Source organism: Miscanthus floridulus, chromosome 10 (genome assembly GCF_019320115.1).
Source record: "Miscanthus floridulus cultivar M001 chromosome 10, ASM1932011v1, whole genome shotgun sequence".
Lineage (NCBI taxonomy): Eukaryota > Viridiplantae > Streptophyta > Magnoliopsida > Poales > Poaceae > Miscanthus > Miscanthus floridulus.
The window spans coordinates 137,514,000-137,531,402 of record NC_089589.1 but is presented as its reverse complement, the minus strand read 5'-3'; the positions used below and the strand labels follow the sequence as shown (position 1 = coordinate 137,531,402).

The window sequence follows — 17,403 nt, the reverse complement described above, 5'->3', positions numbered from 1 at the left end:
TGCATGTCTCTGTTGTATGAGTGTATGAGTAGTTGACAGAATGCTGGTACTTTTTCCATAAGCAGTCCAAACTCTACATACTCTTTAGTCCTTTAACAATGACATGTGATTTGACACAATATATAACACCTGGAGCTGTTCAGGTTGAACTGGTACTATCTCAGCACCCAGGAGTAGCAGGAGTTGTGGTAGTTGGTGTACCAGATAGTCGTCTCGGGGAGAAAGTTATTGCTTGTGTTAGCATCAAGGATGGCTGGAAGTGGGTTGATGCAAGAACTAAGCACCAAGGCAAAGGCAAGGAAGTGTCTCCTCAGACCCTTCATGAGCACTGCAGGACGAAAAAACTGAGCAGGTGGTCTTCTGATGAAAACATATTAGCACCGTTGTCAAAATTTTCTTTTTGTGTAACAGATTTAAGGTGCCAAGGTCTTATTATCAGTGGAGGCAGCCATTTCCAGTGACTACGGCAGGGAAAATCAAAAGAGAGGAGCTGAAGAGGGAAATTTTAGCAGCAATTCAACTACCCAGCAACTTGTAGCTTTTTTAGGTAAAGATCCATGATAATTCATATTGCAAAGAAAAAATTATCGATCTGACATTTTATTACCACAACCAGGGCTTGTTTTGACAACATGTATGACTAACTGCAAAAGCTAACTAATCAGTACTGATACAACATAGTTCTACAACACAATCTTGCTTCACTTGCTAATAAGCACTACCACACCTAAAAGAACTATGACAGTCATGACTAAACAGAGCACCACCAACAACTAGACCAGATCGATAAGCTTGTCCATCTTGAGACAGATCCTATCTTCATCAAAAATCCTGCATTTAAGCTTCATTTCTTCTTGACATTTAGTTTCACCATGACCTTCTAATGGCACTGCAGCTAGCAAATCTTCTTTAAGCTTCTTTGCGACTACTTTCTTGTACTCTTCCAACCACCTAAAGAATGGACATTTCTTCACTGCCTGTGTAAATGACAATAAATAACACAGTTTATTTATCCAAACCTTGACACAGTACCTAGTTCATCCAGTTCTATATGACAATAAACAACAGAGCAATATATACTCACAAATTCATTGTAGTTTACGCATTTGAAGAAAATTCGGCCGTTGTTCTTCTAGGATTTGCATACCACTACTTTGTCACCACATTCTGGGCATGGAATCAGGGGGGTCCCACTAGGGCCAAGTGGATACAGAGAAACGGCACCTGTTGGGATGAACGACGAACTAGACGAACCCTCACCCATAGCCTGGCGAGACGCAGGGAGGCGCGGCGGGCCTGGTGACGCACGGTCGGGCGACGGCGGCCTGGCGCGGACGGGCGGCTTGGCTGGGGCCGCCTTCGCCTGGGGAAGAGCACCCGGACGGCCAGGAGCAGCGGCCGCAGATCCAGCGACGGGGAGAGCGGGGACCTGCTCTAGGCGGCGCCGGCGGGCTAGCCTTCGCCTGGGGCAGGGAGCGTCTTGGGGGAGGATGGTGGCGGCGAGGCTCGGCCCGGGGGTGCGGCACGGGGGTGGGGGGCGGCGCTCTGCCTTTCACTCCAGCGAGAGAACAGCGAGAGGGGGGGAGATGATAGCGCAGGGAATAGGTCAGCGACCTCAGGGGCAAAATGGTCACTAAAGGCTAAAATTTTGGCTCAAAATTTTTTAAAGTCGACTTAAACCTAGAAATGGCATTATAGCGTGTTTGCCTCGTTTCATAAAGGCATTTCAGCGAAGCCCACAAAATTAATGGCATTTGGGCGAAGCCCACTCCCCATAAGGGCAAAATCCCGATTTTCTCGCGGCCAGCGGCGGCCTCGACCTTCTTGGCGGCTACCCCTTCCCTCGTGGCTCGTATTCTTGGTGGGCCTCGGGCTGTCCCAGCGTGCTATAAAGGTCGTGCTCATCGGGCTGGCCCGGCACAAAAAGTGGCCCAGCAGGCTGTTTCTGGGCCATCGGCCAGACACAAAGTCCATTGGGTCGTGCTTTGGCCGGGTCCGTGCGGGGCCATGCCGGCCGGACGGGTCCATTAAGGCCACAACCCACACCGCCGCCGCCGCCATCGCTTAGGCCACACACTTGGGGACACTGATCTCAATGTGGATCTTGCGCTGCCTCTACGGGTCACGCTTGTGTACAGCCGCTAAATTTATAGCTCCTAAGCCGCGTTGTGTCGCCGCTGCCTCCGCCTTTGTGATGCTACTGCCCCCACTTCTGCATCTCGTGTGCTGCCACCTCCACATATATGAGAAAGTGTGGGGTGCATTGAGAGGGGGTTGGGTGGTGAGAGAGGACGTGTGAGGAGGTGGGGTGGCTAGAGGGTTCGGAATGGGAGTTAGGGTTTGGAGTTTACATTCCTTTTATAGTACTGACATTTTCACCGCCAGTTCTATTTCTATTACAAACCAGTGGTGATATATTATCACAAATGATTTTTAATGAACGGTTGGAGAACGAAATGCTGTTTTAAAAATATTTTCTGTAGCAGTGGATAACAATCTTACAAGATCCAGTCCTAAACATCTAAGAGGTGTCTGGATAATTTAATAATTACACCACAAATACTGTGTAGTGTATGTACAAAACTAAAAATAACATTGAAGAAGGTTCCAAATTAACTCCAGCGGATTGTGACCATAACCTTTAACTCTCGTGCCCATTTTTTATAGTAATTAGTCCTCATAAATCTGCAGAGATGAAAAAGGTGTGTACTGATTAGCTATAGTTTATACTCTCATTGAAATGAAGACAACAATATAATGGAATATTTGCATCACGTGTACTACATAGTCAAAATATAGTACGCGTTCCTATCTATATCTATTATGTATCCCTTTACTTTTCATACTTTATAATATATTATCAATATTATTTTTACTTTTAGAAAACACACAAGTGGTCTGCCAAAAAGAGTTCCTAGACTAGCCTGTTGTCACTCTGTCTCCATAGGAAGAAAGCTAGATTGCCTAATATAATATATGTCTATTTTACTGTGCATCTAGATATAATATAATATATGTCTAGAGACATAACAAATTCTATATACCAAAAAAGTCATAGCGACTTATAATTTGGAACGTAGGGAGTATTTGGTAAGCCCACTTGTTAGCTAACTAGTGTGATAGAGGTCAGCCAATGATTTTCTATTTACTATTTTCGAGCAAGTCAGAAAACTCTACAATACCAAGAGAATAGCAACAAACAGACATATATATCTAATAAAAGTAATTAATTAAAATAATTGACTTGCAGAAACACAAATATGATCAGGAAGTACGTAATTTTAGTCGTGAACTTACTATGTCCTTAATGTGTGCGAGCTTGGCCTTGTTCTCTTTTGATTCACACCACTGCTGTAGCTCCTGGTTCCAACCAATAACTAGCTTCTGGAGGTTGGTGAGCTGCTCTATACATTGTGGCAAAGACTCGATGCTCGTACATTCATAGATGGTGAGTTGTTTAAGAGAGGAGATGTCGCTCAGCCATTCTGGCAGTGCCGATATGCTGTCACAACAAGCCAAATGCAGACGTTGAAGGGAAGAGTGTTGCTGTATGCCCTCCGGCAAGCTCGTCAGATTTGGACATTTCCAGAAATGCAACACCTGGAGGTCAGGGAAGTGGTGAAACAGCCTGAAACTCTGGCGCTGGCTTAGATTGATGTACAGCTTGGTCGTTGGAGTAGAGTTGCGGAGATAATATGGCTGCTGGTTTCTAACTCCTCCAGTGACGATCTAACTTGGCTCTGTGTTATTGTGAACTCACGACATTTTGGTGGGCATGGTTTCAACCTCACCTTTGGACATCCATCTACGTCGAGTTCTTCTAGCACAGGGAACATGAACTCCTCCACACCATCCTCGCCAGTGTATGTTGTATTTCACTCCTCCAAACCGTCCATATCATGTATTGTGACTACCTTCAACTGGGGAAATGCTCCTTTGCTACCATAGAAACCACTGTCAATTTTTGTAACGCTAGGTAAAGAACGCACTACTACACAACGTGGCTTTAGTCCCGGTTGGGAAAGGCCTTTTGTCCCGGTTTCCCAACCGGGACCAGCATTCCGGGATTAAAGGTGGGGATTTTTAGTCCCGGTTTGCCACAACCGGGACTAAAGATCCTCCCAGCTTAAAAAAAATAATGCCTTCCACCGCTGCGCCCCGTGAGATTCGAACCCAAGACCTCATGCACTGCCTCGCACGAAGCTTACCACCCCACCTACACAACACATCTGACAATGGATGTGATGCTTTCTTTTTGAACTAACCCATCGGGAGACCTTTAGTCCCGGTTGGTGTTACCAACCGGGACTAAAGGGTCCTTTAGTCGGGGTTGGTGTTACCAACCGGGACTAAATGGTCTACCTTTAGTCTGGGTTGGTATTACCAACCGGGACTAAAGGTTGGATGACTTTTTAGTCCCGGTTGGTGGCTCCAACCGGGAGTAAAGAAACATTTAGTCCCGGTTGGTATTACCAACCGGGACTAAAGATCCTTCAGTCCCGGGGGCAAAAAATACCGAGGCTAATGCTAAATTGGGACATCGTTCTAAAGTCTGTTCTCTAGTAGTGACGGAGGTCCAGTTTTGTAGGCATGGTAACTGTCCAAGTGGTGGTAGGTTCCAACATTTAGGCAGACTAAACAGTACAATGCGAGTAAGATTAGGGAGATGATGATGAGAAAAGGTCATGAGCCAGCTAGGAAAGCTCGGACTGCTATAACCATTAAGACGGAAGGACTCGAGACTCATCGGTGGCACTAGTTCTCCCAACAAATCCATGTCCTCTATAAGTCGATCAGCATTTGACGTCCAAGACAGTGTCAAGTCCACAAGACTCTGTTTGGCCGACAGCTCAAGTCTTCGAGCTTCTTCCAGAAATCTGACATTTTCAAGGGAAACAATATTTAACTCATCAATGTGGCTTTCGCCCTGGAGCAGGTGCAGATTGCTGTGACCACTAACGTCATCAGCACGGACCTTAAAGAGTGGTATTGTTAGTGAATAATGCAACAGAGAACTGGCCTGGTCCATCACTTCGTGTGAGCATCGGTCCAGGATTAAAGACTTCAGCCCAGTTGCACCACCTATACTCTCCGGGAGGTACTTGAGCATATAGCAGTGCTTCAGATTCAAGGTATGCAACCTTTTGAGGTCTCCAATACTTTTCTGGTATATACTCAAGTATTTCATTGTGCGATAGGTCCAGATGCTCCAGATGAAATCAAGATAGCCATCATTCTTTTCTACATCAAAGCATCGATAAAGGCGACCTGACAAATCCAGAACCTTGAGATTGGTGAGGTTTCTCATAGCATCAGGTAGATCATCCTTCTCGAAATTCACTCCCGGCATCATTGACATATCCAGGTGCTGTAATGCGGTCAGTCCACACAGAGATCCAGGTAACCCTTTGTCAATAGAGGACCATGCCAAATCAAGATGCAACAAATTACCGAACCTCTTAAATGACTCTGGAAATTCCCTGACGCCACAGCATGGCATGTTTAAATACTGTAGATCAACCAGGCAGCCTATAGATTCGGGTAGCCGTACAATATAACGGCACCTTTCTAAGTTCAAATATTTGAGTTGTTTCAGGCCACACAAAGATACAGGTACCGTTTTTAGACGAGAGCAATCAAATAACTCAAGATGCTGCAAATTTGTGAGATCACCAAGTGAGTCTGAGAGTTCTTTTATCCCAGTACAATATGACATGTTAAGATGCACCAGACATTTGAAATCACCAAATGATGCTGGCAATTTTGATATGCCAGAGCAACCAGATAAACCCAGAAATTCCAGAGACCCGGCGAGCTTGCCAATTGATTCTGGTAGTGCAGAAATGCCAGAAGATCCTTCCATGTTTAGGTACTGCAGTTTATCTAGCTCAGTGATATACTCAGGGAGAACTTCATTTTGCATTCTTGGAGCAAGGAGGTACTTCAGCTGCTTTAGTTTACCAATAGAGGCTGGCAACTGTATACTAGAGCATCCACTGAAATCCAAAATGCGCAAACACTTTGCGAATGAAAATGCTCCACTAGCGAGTTCCAGCTTGTTGCAATCTGAAAAATGAAGTGCTCTAACCTTGGAGGGCAAAATACATGATAATTTTGTTGCCTGTGCCTGGTCATACTTTGTAACCAATGCATAGCGACAATATCTCTTGCCATGTTCATTATTGCTCTTCGATGCAACACCTGAAGCAATTAACTCATCAGCCATGATTAATGTTGCTAGGTCATGCACCAGGTCGTGCATGGTGTATTGCGCCATATGCTCTTCAAAAGTCTGAAATTATAGTTCAACATACTCCATAAGTGACAGAAAAGCAACCTAGGACCATTAGATCACAGGCGTACTTTCATCATGCATCAATATTTTCAATGAGAACTGAAACGTGTTACTAAAAAATAGTCTGTTAAGAACAGCCAACATATATTATCATACTATTACTAATTTGTGGCTCCAATGGAGGCTTCACGTTAATTCTAACAAGATGCATAAGAAAAAAAAGATAAATCCTAGAAACTGTCACAATAATTAGAAACACCTTGAATTTAATAACTAGAAATTATCTGCATCTGCCATTACCAAAAATAATTCCAAATAACCCTCTAAATTTATACATAAATCACCCATCTATGTCATTATCTAAGATATTTCAAAATAATCCCCTAACTTTGTATCTAAATTACCGACCCCTCGCATTATAAAGATAATACAAACTAATGTCTACATTTGCATTCAAATTAACTGTATATTCTATTCTGAGAGAAAATATAAAGCAACACATTTTAATTTGTATCTAAATTATCCACCTCCCTCGTCATAAATAATAAACAGAAATACATCTCAAATCATGGCAAAGAGTTTATTACCCATAAAGTAGACTATATATATTTTTTAAATTACACACTTCTACAGTTGTTAAGTTAAAAGTAAGCATAATGCTATATACTACTGTGTAGACCAAGTAAACATGCATATATTGGGATAAATGTTTATTTTAATAGCCTATCAATCGTGGAAAAATGTTCCCTTAATAAATCACATAGTAATGACACTAATAATTCACTTTAGGTTGTACTAATATCCCATGATAATAAATTTCATACGCTAAAATCATATGTTATACCAATAATAAATTTCATACGATAAATAAATTTCTTTTGACTAAGACATATGTTACACCAATATTGGTATAGAAAAATCAACATGTTGAGTACAACGGTGCAAGCTAAAATCACTATTTATGCCATTGAACATGAGGGTAACTTGGGACCTATGGTTCATTTTTTAATAAAATGAAAATGAAATTGTGAATAGAAAATATAATAAGCACTAGACTTTCAACTGAACATGTGGATAAAAAATTGCAACAACTAGATTAAAAGTTGAAACCTAAAATATAGATTCAAGATGTCACAGAAAGTGATGCAACGAGAGCTTAGATATTTCATAGAAACTCTAACCAGAGGCCGTTTATAGAGCTTCCAATACTTGTTGGTAATTGATTTTTTATGGTATATCAGTTAATTATTTTTTTTGATAATGATATCAATTAATTATTGGATCACCGGAACTGACTAAGATCATGTTTTTGATATTGTCAAGATTGTTTTGCTGCTATCATTGGCATGGGTAATGTTTTTTCTGACCTAAAACAATTATATTGCTTTTTCTCTGTAATTTAATTTGGTTGTTTTAGTTTGCATATAATTTCTCTTATAATATATAATTTATAGGAACAAAACATATTTTGACCTATAATTTCTCTTATAATATAGAATTTATAGAAACAAAACTTTGATCATTAGAAAGTATTTCTAAATACAAATCTAATGTAACTACTTTTGTAATACAAACTTTTGATATAATTAGGCCAATTGTTAGTCAAAGATAACAAAGTTTGAATTTTAAAATACATGCATGCCTTATATTTGGGGACGGATGGAGTATTTCAGTTCTAATATGCATGTACCCGAATGTTGCCGTAGCGTTAGAACGGGCAGTATATTAGTCTAGTTTAAGAGTTGAACTAAATGCATATTGAAGATATACAAAGGTGCCTCGTAAATAGAAAACTTATGGATATGATGAAAACATACATATCAGTAATTTATATGTTTATCATAGCTAGATGGAGACCACAATATATTTGTTATGCCTACTGTAGAAATGAACAAAGAGAAAAAAATCATACAATTTAATGTATTTTTTATTAGTTATAGGTATTAAAAATAGCTAATGCTTATGTCTCCTTAGATACTAGCCAAGCGAGAGCACCATTGTTGGACTAGTTCATATACAATTTGAGGAAAACTAAAAAACTAGATAACTACCATGTGCGTGCAGTGCTTGCCTGTACCTTGTATTTATTTTAAATTAGCTTAGGACAAATAATTCATAATAATAATAGTGTTACAATCCTAAGAAAATAATAATATCATATATACTTGTTTGGATTTATCACAAAGATATCCCAAGACAAATTATTTTTCAAATGTGAACAATTGAGTTGTGGAATCAACTAAAATGCGCGAGTAGGCAAAATGTGAATAGTACAAGAATAGATATTTAGTAGAGAATACTATATTGGCAGTTATATATACTTATACATACCGATGGCAACTTTGAGACTTGAAGGAAGGACATCCCCAAAAGTTGCCTGATGTATTCCTTCCCCATGGATGGCTTGATAAAATTGAGCGCAGTCCACTGGCGAATCAAATCATCCTCAGCGATGTTGTGGCCTTTTTCGAATATGGCACAATATGAAAAGCATATTTTTAGTTGTGGTGGCATCCTTTCATAAGTTAACTTCAAGGACGGGAGAATACTACCATCATCTTCAGAATATTTATTCCAGATGTCACTGTTGTTTATTTCTGTCCATCCAGACAGATCTTTGGATTGTAGCAAGTATCCAACTGCTTGAGCTGCTAATGCCATACCTCCACATTTCTTTGCAATATCCAATCCTATCTGTTTTAATCTTTCTTGGTTATGTTTATGTTCAAACTTACTAGTTCTCTTAATTATTTCCCAGCATGTATCATCCTTCAAAGGCTGAAGCTTGTATGCTTTACTGGTGGAAACATTCCTTGCAATGTCTTCATTGGGTGTGGTTACAATGACATCTATCATACCGCCTTTCTTGCCCACGTGAAGCATACTTCTCAGTTTCCCCAACTCAGTGTCCTTTTCCTCCCATAAGTCATCCAAAATAATCAAAATCTTCTTGCCATGGAGCTGGTTATCAATGCACTGATTTATTGCTTCCATTGTATCCCTGTTCTGCTGGCCTCCTTCTATTGGTAGCAGAGAAATTATAGAGGTTCCTATTTTCCTTAAACTGAAATCCCGGGACACATAAACCCATATACGATGATCATATTTCTTGAAACCGACATCATTGTAAATTTGTTGTGCCAAAGTACTCTTTCCCATACCTCCAAGGCCATAGATAGCAACAATCGATGTCTCTTCATTATTGCTACCTGCACATAGAAGGTTTATGATTTCCTTCTTTTCTATATTTCTCCCTATTATTGGTTTGTCGGACAAACATGATGATGTTTCTCGAACATCCTCATGCTTCTCAACGCAAGTGGTAGTTCCACCTAGAGTGAAATTAAAATCCCTAAATTGCTTATTTATTTTCTTCAGCTGTTCTCTTATACTCTTCATCTTGTTAGCCAAGGTAATCTTCTTGCATGCAACTGGAAGACATGAGAGCGCTCTTGGGATCTGCAATATTTTCATTTATTTTTTAGTGGAATCTACATTAATCAAAGAATCATCAAAACCTATATAAAAATTGGCCATATATTCCAAATCTAATTAAGGCGCCTGTGATGGTATACTCTCTAATCTCTTAGGATGTTGGTTCATTGATTACAGGCCTTGAATATTTCTGGAGAAAAATTGGTCGAAGGAATAATTAATAGTGTAAACAGCTGATCCATGCTATGAATCTGTATTATTCATATTTGCACCTTATCCTCGTTGCTATCATGCATCACATTCCCAAACTACATGCCCTTCTAAATCTTGTTCCCAGAAACCATTAGAACTTCCAGAAATGCCTGTGATTATTTGCACAAGCAGTCCACAGTCCACTTTATTTAGAGTTTATATATAGGCCTTGAGATATTGGGCAATGCTAGTAGAGTGAGGTTCCCATATTAGGCAATGCTACGGTACTCCCTTTACTTGGTAGAAGGTAATACCTTAAACAAATCTAAGCCCTTGATTTTTTGAATTAATTAATTAACCTAGGAAAGAAAAAAAAAATCTCCAAGTCACAGTGACAGAGCCAGCTCGTGGCCTCTTCCTTTTCCAATCCACATGACCTCTTCCTTTTCTGTGGAGATATATCCCTCCTTTTACAGTGGAAAATAATTAACTCTGATTGGAATCCGGATACCGAGAACAAGAAACATGCAATTTCAGCCGTGGCCGGATAACGCCCGCCCACAGCCCAGTGCCCCAGGCCCCAGGCGCCAGACGCCGGCCGCACGCCACTCTGTCCATCCACAAGAGAATGCAATTTTCGCATTTTGGAGAAACCAAATGCTGTAAGTTTGACTAAATTTATACGAAAAAATACTGATATTTATGATACAAAATAAATATCATTAGATTAATTATAAAATTTCGTAATGAACTGATTTAAAGACATAAATGTGAATACTATATATTTACTGTAAATTTGGTTGAACTTGAACTACTTTAACGAACTCGGATACTTTAACGAACTCAGATACCATAATTATAAAATAGTTTCGTAATAAACTTATTAAAGACATAATATGTGCCACCAAAAGTTGCAGACGGTGGCAATACGTGTGGAGTCACATGCACGTTATCCACTCACATACAGTCAGTAATCACTCACCTCACATTGCACTTGCTAATCAGTAAATCACTGCAGGATACAGTAGTTTTGCCGAGTGTCAGGGGCACTCGGCAAAGTACCAAAAACACTCGGCAACTGCTTTGCCGAGTGTAACACTCGGCATACAACACACGACATCTGTGTCGGCAAACAGCTATTTACCGAGTGTTTTTTATCGCGCACTCGGCAAATGGTTTGCCGAGTGTTAAATTTGACACTCGGCAAAAAAAAAGTGGTTTGCCGAGTATTTTTGGAAAAACACTCGGCAAATGATTATTGTTTGCTGAGTGTTTTTGGGAATTACGCTCGGCAAACCTATATTCCAAAGAAAAAAAATAATTTTTTTCTCAGCATACCTTTGTTGTTTGCCGAGTGTTTTTCGAAATTACACTCGGCAAACCTATTTTCCAAAGAAAAAAAATAATTAGGAATTACACTCGCCAGCTACCATCTGTGTGCTGCTTGCCGTAGCGCAAGAACTGGCTCTCTTTGGTCATATTGTTCCAAGTCAATGGGAAACCGCAAGAGGCATGAAACTTTCATTAGCAACCAAATTCCAAGCAATCAAAAAATAGATCACACACAAGTGAGAAATTGGCTCTTCAAAACAAGCTGCTATCACTTCCCAATTCGCTATCATACATGACAATTTCCAATACACAGACAGTTTCTTGCTAATTAGAGAATAATTTGCAAGCAGCCAACCAAACAAAAAACTGAGGGTCTGCCAGGAGATCCACTTCACTGACTCTAGCAGATATAAGTCCAGGAGAAGAAATATAGAATTTATACAGCTGATCACACGCAAGTGCATGAAAAACTGTTGGATTAATTTCTCTTGCAGCTGAGCACCACACAGGATCAGGCACCGAACAGAGAGAAATAGATGCGTGTAAACTTTTGACCAATCAAAAAATAAGCACGGACTGCTGCACTTGCCGCTCAAAAGCTAACAGCGAGATGCACCTGCTGCTAATGGATCCTACGCTCATGTGCCTGAAGCAGGAACAAGCAACGAACGGAGGGAGTCGGACCGAGCAGCCTGGGAGCGGCGGACTGCTTCCTGGAGTTCGACTCCTTTTTACGAATCAACCAGAGAAAGAGAAGAAACACAGAGAGAGGAGGGAGCGTACCAGCGCAGGGTCTTTGGACCTTGAATCCGATGGCCCAACAACGGTACCACGCCGGTGTGCTCTGTGCGCTAGCGAGCATGGACTCGGGCGCTGGGTGCGCTCCTGCGGACGCCGGACAGAGCCGACGGACATAAGCAGAAAAGGGACGCGACCAAAAAATTCAATGAAAACAAGATCAAATCAAAACGAATGGCTCCCAAATTTTGCACAGGCAATCACAGTGGAGGAGGGAAGCTATTCTCAAGAAATCATTGCCCAATTTGAACTCTGCCTCCGGAAAATTCAGATCGAAGCCAAAGAACGAAAACTTTTCCCAAAACCGAAAATCAGCTCTCGTCTTGATTCAATCGAATTCATTTATAGAGCAACATCAGCACATATCATTGAGCGAATCTAGCCGACCGAAACACCCCCAAAACCTCGAATCAAACAGATCGAAGCAAGAACGAAAAAGGGGGAAAACTAGAACACAGTAGCACGAAAATCACATACGGACACACGTGATGAATCCCAGAGGACGACAGGAGCATTCGAAGATTTCTGCGGCGGCCGGAGGGGAAGAGGGTGGCCGGGAGAGGAGGGGAGGGAGGCGGCGCCGGCGGGAGGAGAGGGGGCGCTGAGGGCCCCGGGAGGAGAGGGGAAGAAGAAGGGGTGGGGACAGGAGGAGAGGGGGCGCTGGGCGCTGGTTAAGTAGAATATTTTGTTTGTTTGACGAATGTCCTACATCGGGGCACTGGTCAAAGTTTTTTTTTATTTTCTTTTTCTTTTTTTTTCTTTGTCGAGTGTCCTAGATCTGGACACTCGCAAAGTTTTTTTAATTTTTTTTCTTCTTCTTTTTTTCCTTTGTCGAGTGTCCTAGATCTGAGAACTCGGCAAAGTTTTTTTTTATTTTTTTCTTCTTCTTTTTTTCTTTGCCAAGTGTTCTAGATCTGGGCACTCGGAAAAGTTTTTTTCCGAGAAAAAAGATTTTTTTCTTTGCCGAGTGTTTTAGATTTGGGCACTCGGCAAAAAAAAATTCATTTTTTTCTTCTCCTTCTTTCCCAGAAAAAAGATTTTATTTCTTTGCCGAGTGTCAAAAAAACACTCGGCAAACCCCCTCTTTGCCGAGTGTTTTTTTTTGACACTCGGCAAACCTCCTCTTTACCGAGTGTTTTTTTTTTGCCGAGTGTTTTTAGCGCAGCACTCGGTAAAGAACTTGTTTGCCGAGTGCCCGAGAGAATACACTCGGCAAACATAAAAACACTCGGCAAATTTGACGTTTCCGGTAGTGAATCACATACATGTCACGTTAGCACATGCAAATCATATCAGACAAATTCAAGTGTATTAAGTTACATACAAAATTACATAGTACTTAAAATATTTCAAGTTTTCTTGTATAGCTAGAGTGGTGTGGGCTCCAGTTTTCTTGCTGTATATGCCTGGGAGCATCCAACATCCCTAACTCTCCTAGAAATTGCTGGATTCAAATGGATGCAAATGGGGAAAATGTTATGCAGTGGGCATTGCTGCTATTTGCTGGGCAATCTGGAAAACAAGAAATAAGACGTGCTTTGAAGGAAATTTGTTGAACAATCCTATTGAGATTTTTGTGACATGCTTGTGCTCTTATGCTTTCTTGGGCCGGCGTGTACTCTGCATGTGACAAAGAGATGTGATCAATGGCATCAATGCTATGCTCAAAATTGCTGTCAAGCTACTTGCCAAGCCATCATGATCGAGCAACTGCGAGGGACACTAGGATTCAAGATGCTGAAAGGATGGAGATGGTGTTCAAGATCCTACAGTGTGAAGCTATCTTGTGTTGCAACTTCCCCTGTGTATCAAACTTTTGTTGGTTTTAGCTTGCAGCGGCCGGAAGTTGGTCCTTTGCTTTGATGTTAGTTTTCGAAAGGCGGCAGTTTAGTCTTTTTGGCCTGTACTGGCTTCTTCTTGCTGTCTCTCTGCTTTCTAAACTATCTTAACTCTGTTGTATTTCCGTTGCTATATCAAGTTCGAAGTGCAAAATAAATGGTGGCTCTCTAAAGGTGGAACGAGATGGTGGGTTCCCTTGAATACCTGCATGGGCATTGGTGTGAGATGTACTGACCATTATTCTTGCTGATGACATGCCTCTATGTCACTTCATGTTGAACCTCCATACTTTTTTGTCCAAAAAAACTGGACATTATACTTTTGTTATAAATCAAAATTCATAGTATACCTATTTATTTTGGTTCATAAATGTTCACAATTTTGCCTATAAAACTTGATCAGACTCAGAATCGAGAATGACATGTTTTTAGGACTATGGTATTATTATCCAAGAACGTGCCCGAGATCTATAAAGACGAACCCTAAAGAGTTGGCCTTGAGTATCTCTCACAACTAAAAAGAGTAAAAGGTGGACAACCTCATCGTGCGAAAAAATTTCGTGTCATTGGCCTACCGCCCGTGCGATCTCCTCCCCGCTCGCTTGCCCCCGGCGCGCGCGTGCGATCTCCTCCTCCAATCATGCAATCTGCGATGCCTCGTTTACATCGCGTGCGCCCCTCCCCACGCGAGATCCTGCCTCCAATCAGGCTTCCTCCCCATCGCGAGATCCCTCTCACCGAGCTCGCCCTCGCCGTCGCGCCAGCGCTTACCCTTGCCGCCGCGCCCGCGCCTACGCGTACGCCCACGCCGCCCCGATGCCGCCTCCTCTTCCTCCCCATCGCACCCGCACCGCGCTCAGCCACGCCGCCGCGCCCGCGCGCTCGGCTGTGCCGCCGCCTCCTCGTTCCATGGCTAAGAGAGGAGCTCGTTGACCCAATCCCATTGCGCACGCGGATGCAACGGCTGGCCCAGCCAATGGGTACGCGCGCGGATACAGGATGGAGCGATGGTGACTGCGCTTCGAATGCTAGCAAGCCCGGGGCAGAAGCGTCGGGTAGAGGGCGCCCTCATCCTCATCTTCCTCGCCAGGCGTTGGGCTCCCCCAAGTCTACCTCACCGCCGTCCTCGAGTACCTCCTAGCTATAGTCGCTGTCGTGACACAGAAGTTTATGTCCCCTCCTTCTCGATCTCCATCTTCCTTTTTGTCCATCTGCCTTCTTCTCAATCTCGATCCGATGTCCAACGTCAATCTGGTGGTTGCGCTCTTCTCGATCTGGTTGGACAACAAATCGGTTTGCTTTGGTCTTGGCTAACATCTCTACTCGTTCCTCACCGATGTACAGACCTTGCCGGGATGATGAACGCACGCACCGGACAATGATGGTGAACGGCACCAAGCCATCCAGTCAAAATGAGCCCAATGCCCCTAATGCCTGGTGCTTCCCCACCTATGGCATCCGGCAGTCATCCATGATGCTGTTGATCCAGTGTCTTCCATTGACACTCCTCTAGTCAAAGAAACCCCAGCTTCAACCATGATGTCACACAAATTCCAGGTGTAGTTATTTCTTTGTAATCTTCTATTCCTTCATCATGGAGAGTAGTTCTCTGAACTACAAAAACAGTGTTTTGTGAAACATGCGAAATTCAGATCTTATAGTATTCAGGAGGTGTTGTCTGAATGCTTTTGGTGGCATAAAAAAATGTTTGTCTAGGCACTGACCTTCTAAATTAGTGTAGTTCTATTCCATTCATGTTTGGACGTCAGCTGTCCATAGCCAGTAATTTTTCCAGTTCCCCTAGCATACTCATTGGTTCTGTTCACTATTACATTTCAATTTTATTTTGACCAGATAATCTAATAGGCAATGCTGCTTCGATGATAAAACAAAAACATATTACGTTCTGACTGCTATACTGAATTTCCTACTTTATGCTTTTTTGGGACAAAATGAAATGGAAATACCCTCATTCTGACAAACTAATCCTAAATCACTTGTTGAGTGCAGTGAAAGTCTGAAACTATTCGATAGAATGCATGTATTGGGTTGCACGGGGATGTATTCTCAAAAAAGCTGAGGTGTTTCTTGCATTTGGTTTGCTTTTTAGTTGCAAGAACTCAATTATTCATGCCAATACATGCCTCTAAACCACTACTACATGTCAGGTACTGCAATATAAATTTTTGTGCCAAAATCTTGGAACTCTAGAAGAGCTGGTTAGTGATCTACAACTCTACATATACATATCTGCATTATTCGTGCGATCAGACTCACTAGATAAAGCTTGGTAATTTTCTTCAATACAAATACAAAAATGATAAAATTTACCTCTGTTAGCTAATCAGGCATGACTAGAAAAAACAAATGTAACCTCCAAAAATCTCCATTAAACTCTATCATGTGCTTTATGCATATCTAATTTCACTGCACAGAGATTTTTCTTTTTTCCTATTAATAGCATGCACACACTCACAAGCCAAAAGAATGTTATCAATGATCAATCGTCCCGGCACAAAGGCACGTTGCTGTTCACTGACGATGTCTGGTAAAATAATCTTCAGCCTATTTGCGAGTAATTTTTCTATCACCTTATAGACTACATTACATAGACTAATAGGGTACAAAGATAGTATGCTCCTTGGTTATTTAATTTTGATAATCTCATTTATGAGATTGCTTGCTAACCTATATCAGCAAGACCAAAACTGGATTGATATACTGTCAGATTATTTAGTATTTAACCCCTAAGTAACCAGTTGTCTGCGAGAACCAAAAGTCAAATCAAAATTTTGTTTTTTTCAGTAAGTCTTTCCTACAGCTTTGTTTTTCATTCTGTTGATGCCTTCACGGCAAATGAAGTATAGAATATAAATTGCTTCCATTTACCAAGCTCTTTGACAACACATGTTTAAGCTAATATTGGTAGTATGTTGATTCTTTGGTCATCGATGCTGTTGTGTGGTATAGGATTATGTATTTGTGGGATCTAGCGTCATTGTTAGATGGATTGATCCAAGAGAATGTAATCCTAAATGACAGTTTTTTCTATCAATTGAAGATCCAAATAGAAAGGTATGTGAAGGCATGGTTACATCTGATTCGTTTTCAGATAGACAATGTGATCGAGAAAAAAGGTATATTTCCCTCTTCTACTAGACATCTTGTGGTGGTTCAAAATTCTGCTTCTTATCCAATTTTAGTATCCCTTGTGGAAAGTGTTATACACTATAGATTGAGACAAATTCCTAGCAGTTCATCCATCAATGAGTCCTTAGGAATTTGTTAATACCGTGGAACCATTTCAATATGATGATTTCTTAACAGAGCAATGTGTTTGCCACCAATTACAATTTCAATGGTGACATGAAGTTGCAGCCTCCAAGAGCGACCAAGGATAAGGAGAAGTACCATTGGTCACATAGGTGACTATTGTTGTAGGGCATATCCTTTGTATTTTTCTTGGACAAAGATTAAGGTCATGAATCAGCAACTTCTCTAATGTGATCAAAG

General features: G+C 41.4%; 1 protein-coding gene across 2 annotated transcripts; it reads right to left on the bottom strand.

The window, feature by feature from the left end:
• Positions 1–2,451: 2,451 nt before the first annotated feature.
• LOC136487336 (putative disease resistance protein RGA1) lies at positions 2,452–12,685 on the bottom strand. 2 transcript variants are annotated; one of them, XM_066484497.1, is made up of 5 exons: positions 12,038–12,685; positions 8,848–9,754; positions 8,627–8,757; positions 3,298–6,292; positions 2,452–2,685 (listed from the first exon to the last, which is right to left on the bottom strand). In XM_066484497.1, exons 1-4 carry the CDS (start codon positions 12,167–12,169, stop codon positions 4,454–4,456), a joined length of 3,009 nt encoding a protein of 1,002 aa, XP_066340594.1. In that variant the 5' UTR covers positions 12,170–12,685; the 3' UTR covers positions 2,452–2,685; positions 3,298–4,453. The 2 variants fall into 2 exon arrangements, with proteins under 2 accessions (XP_066340594.1, XP_066340593.1); XM_066484496.1 differs by having other exon boundaries at positions 8,627–9,754.
• Between the last annotated feature and the right edge of the window lie 4,718 nt (positions 12,686–17,403).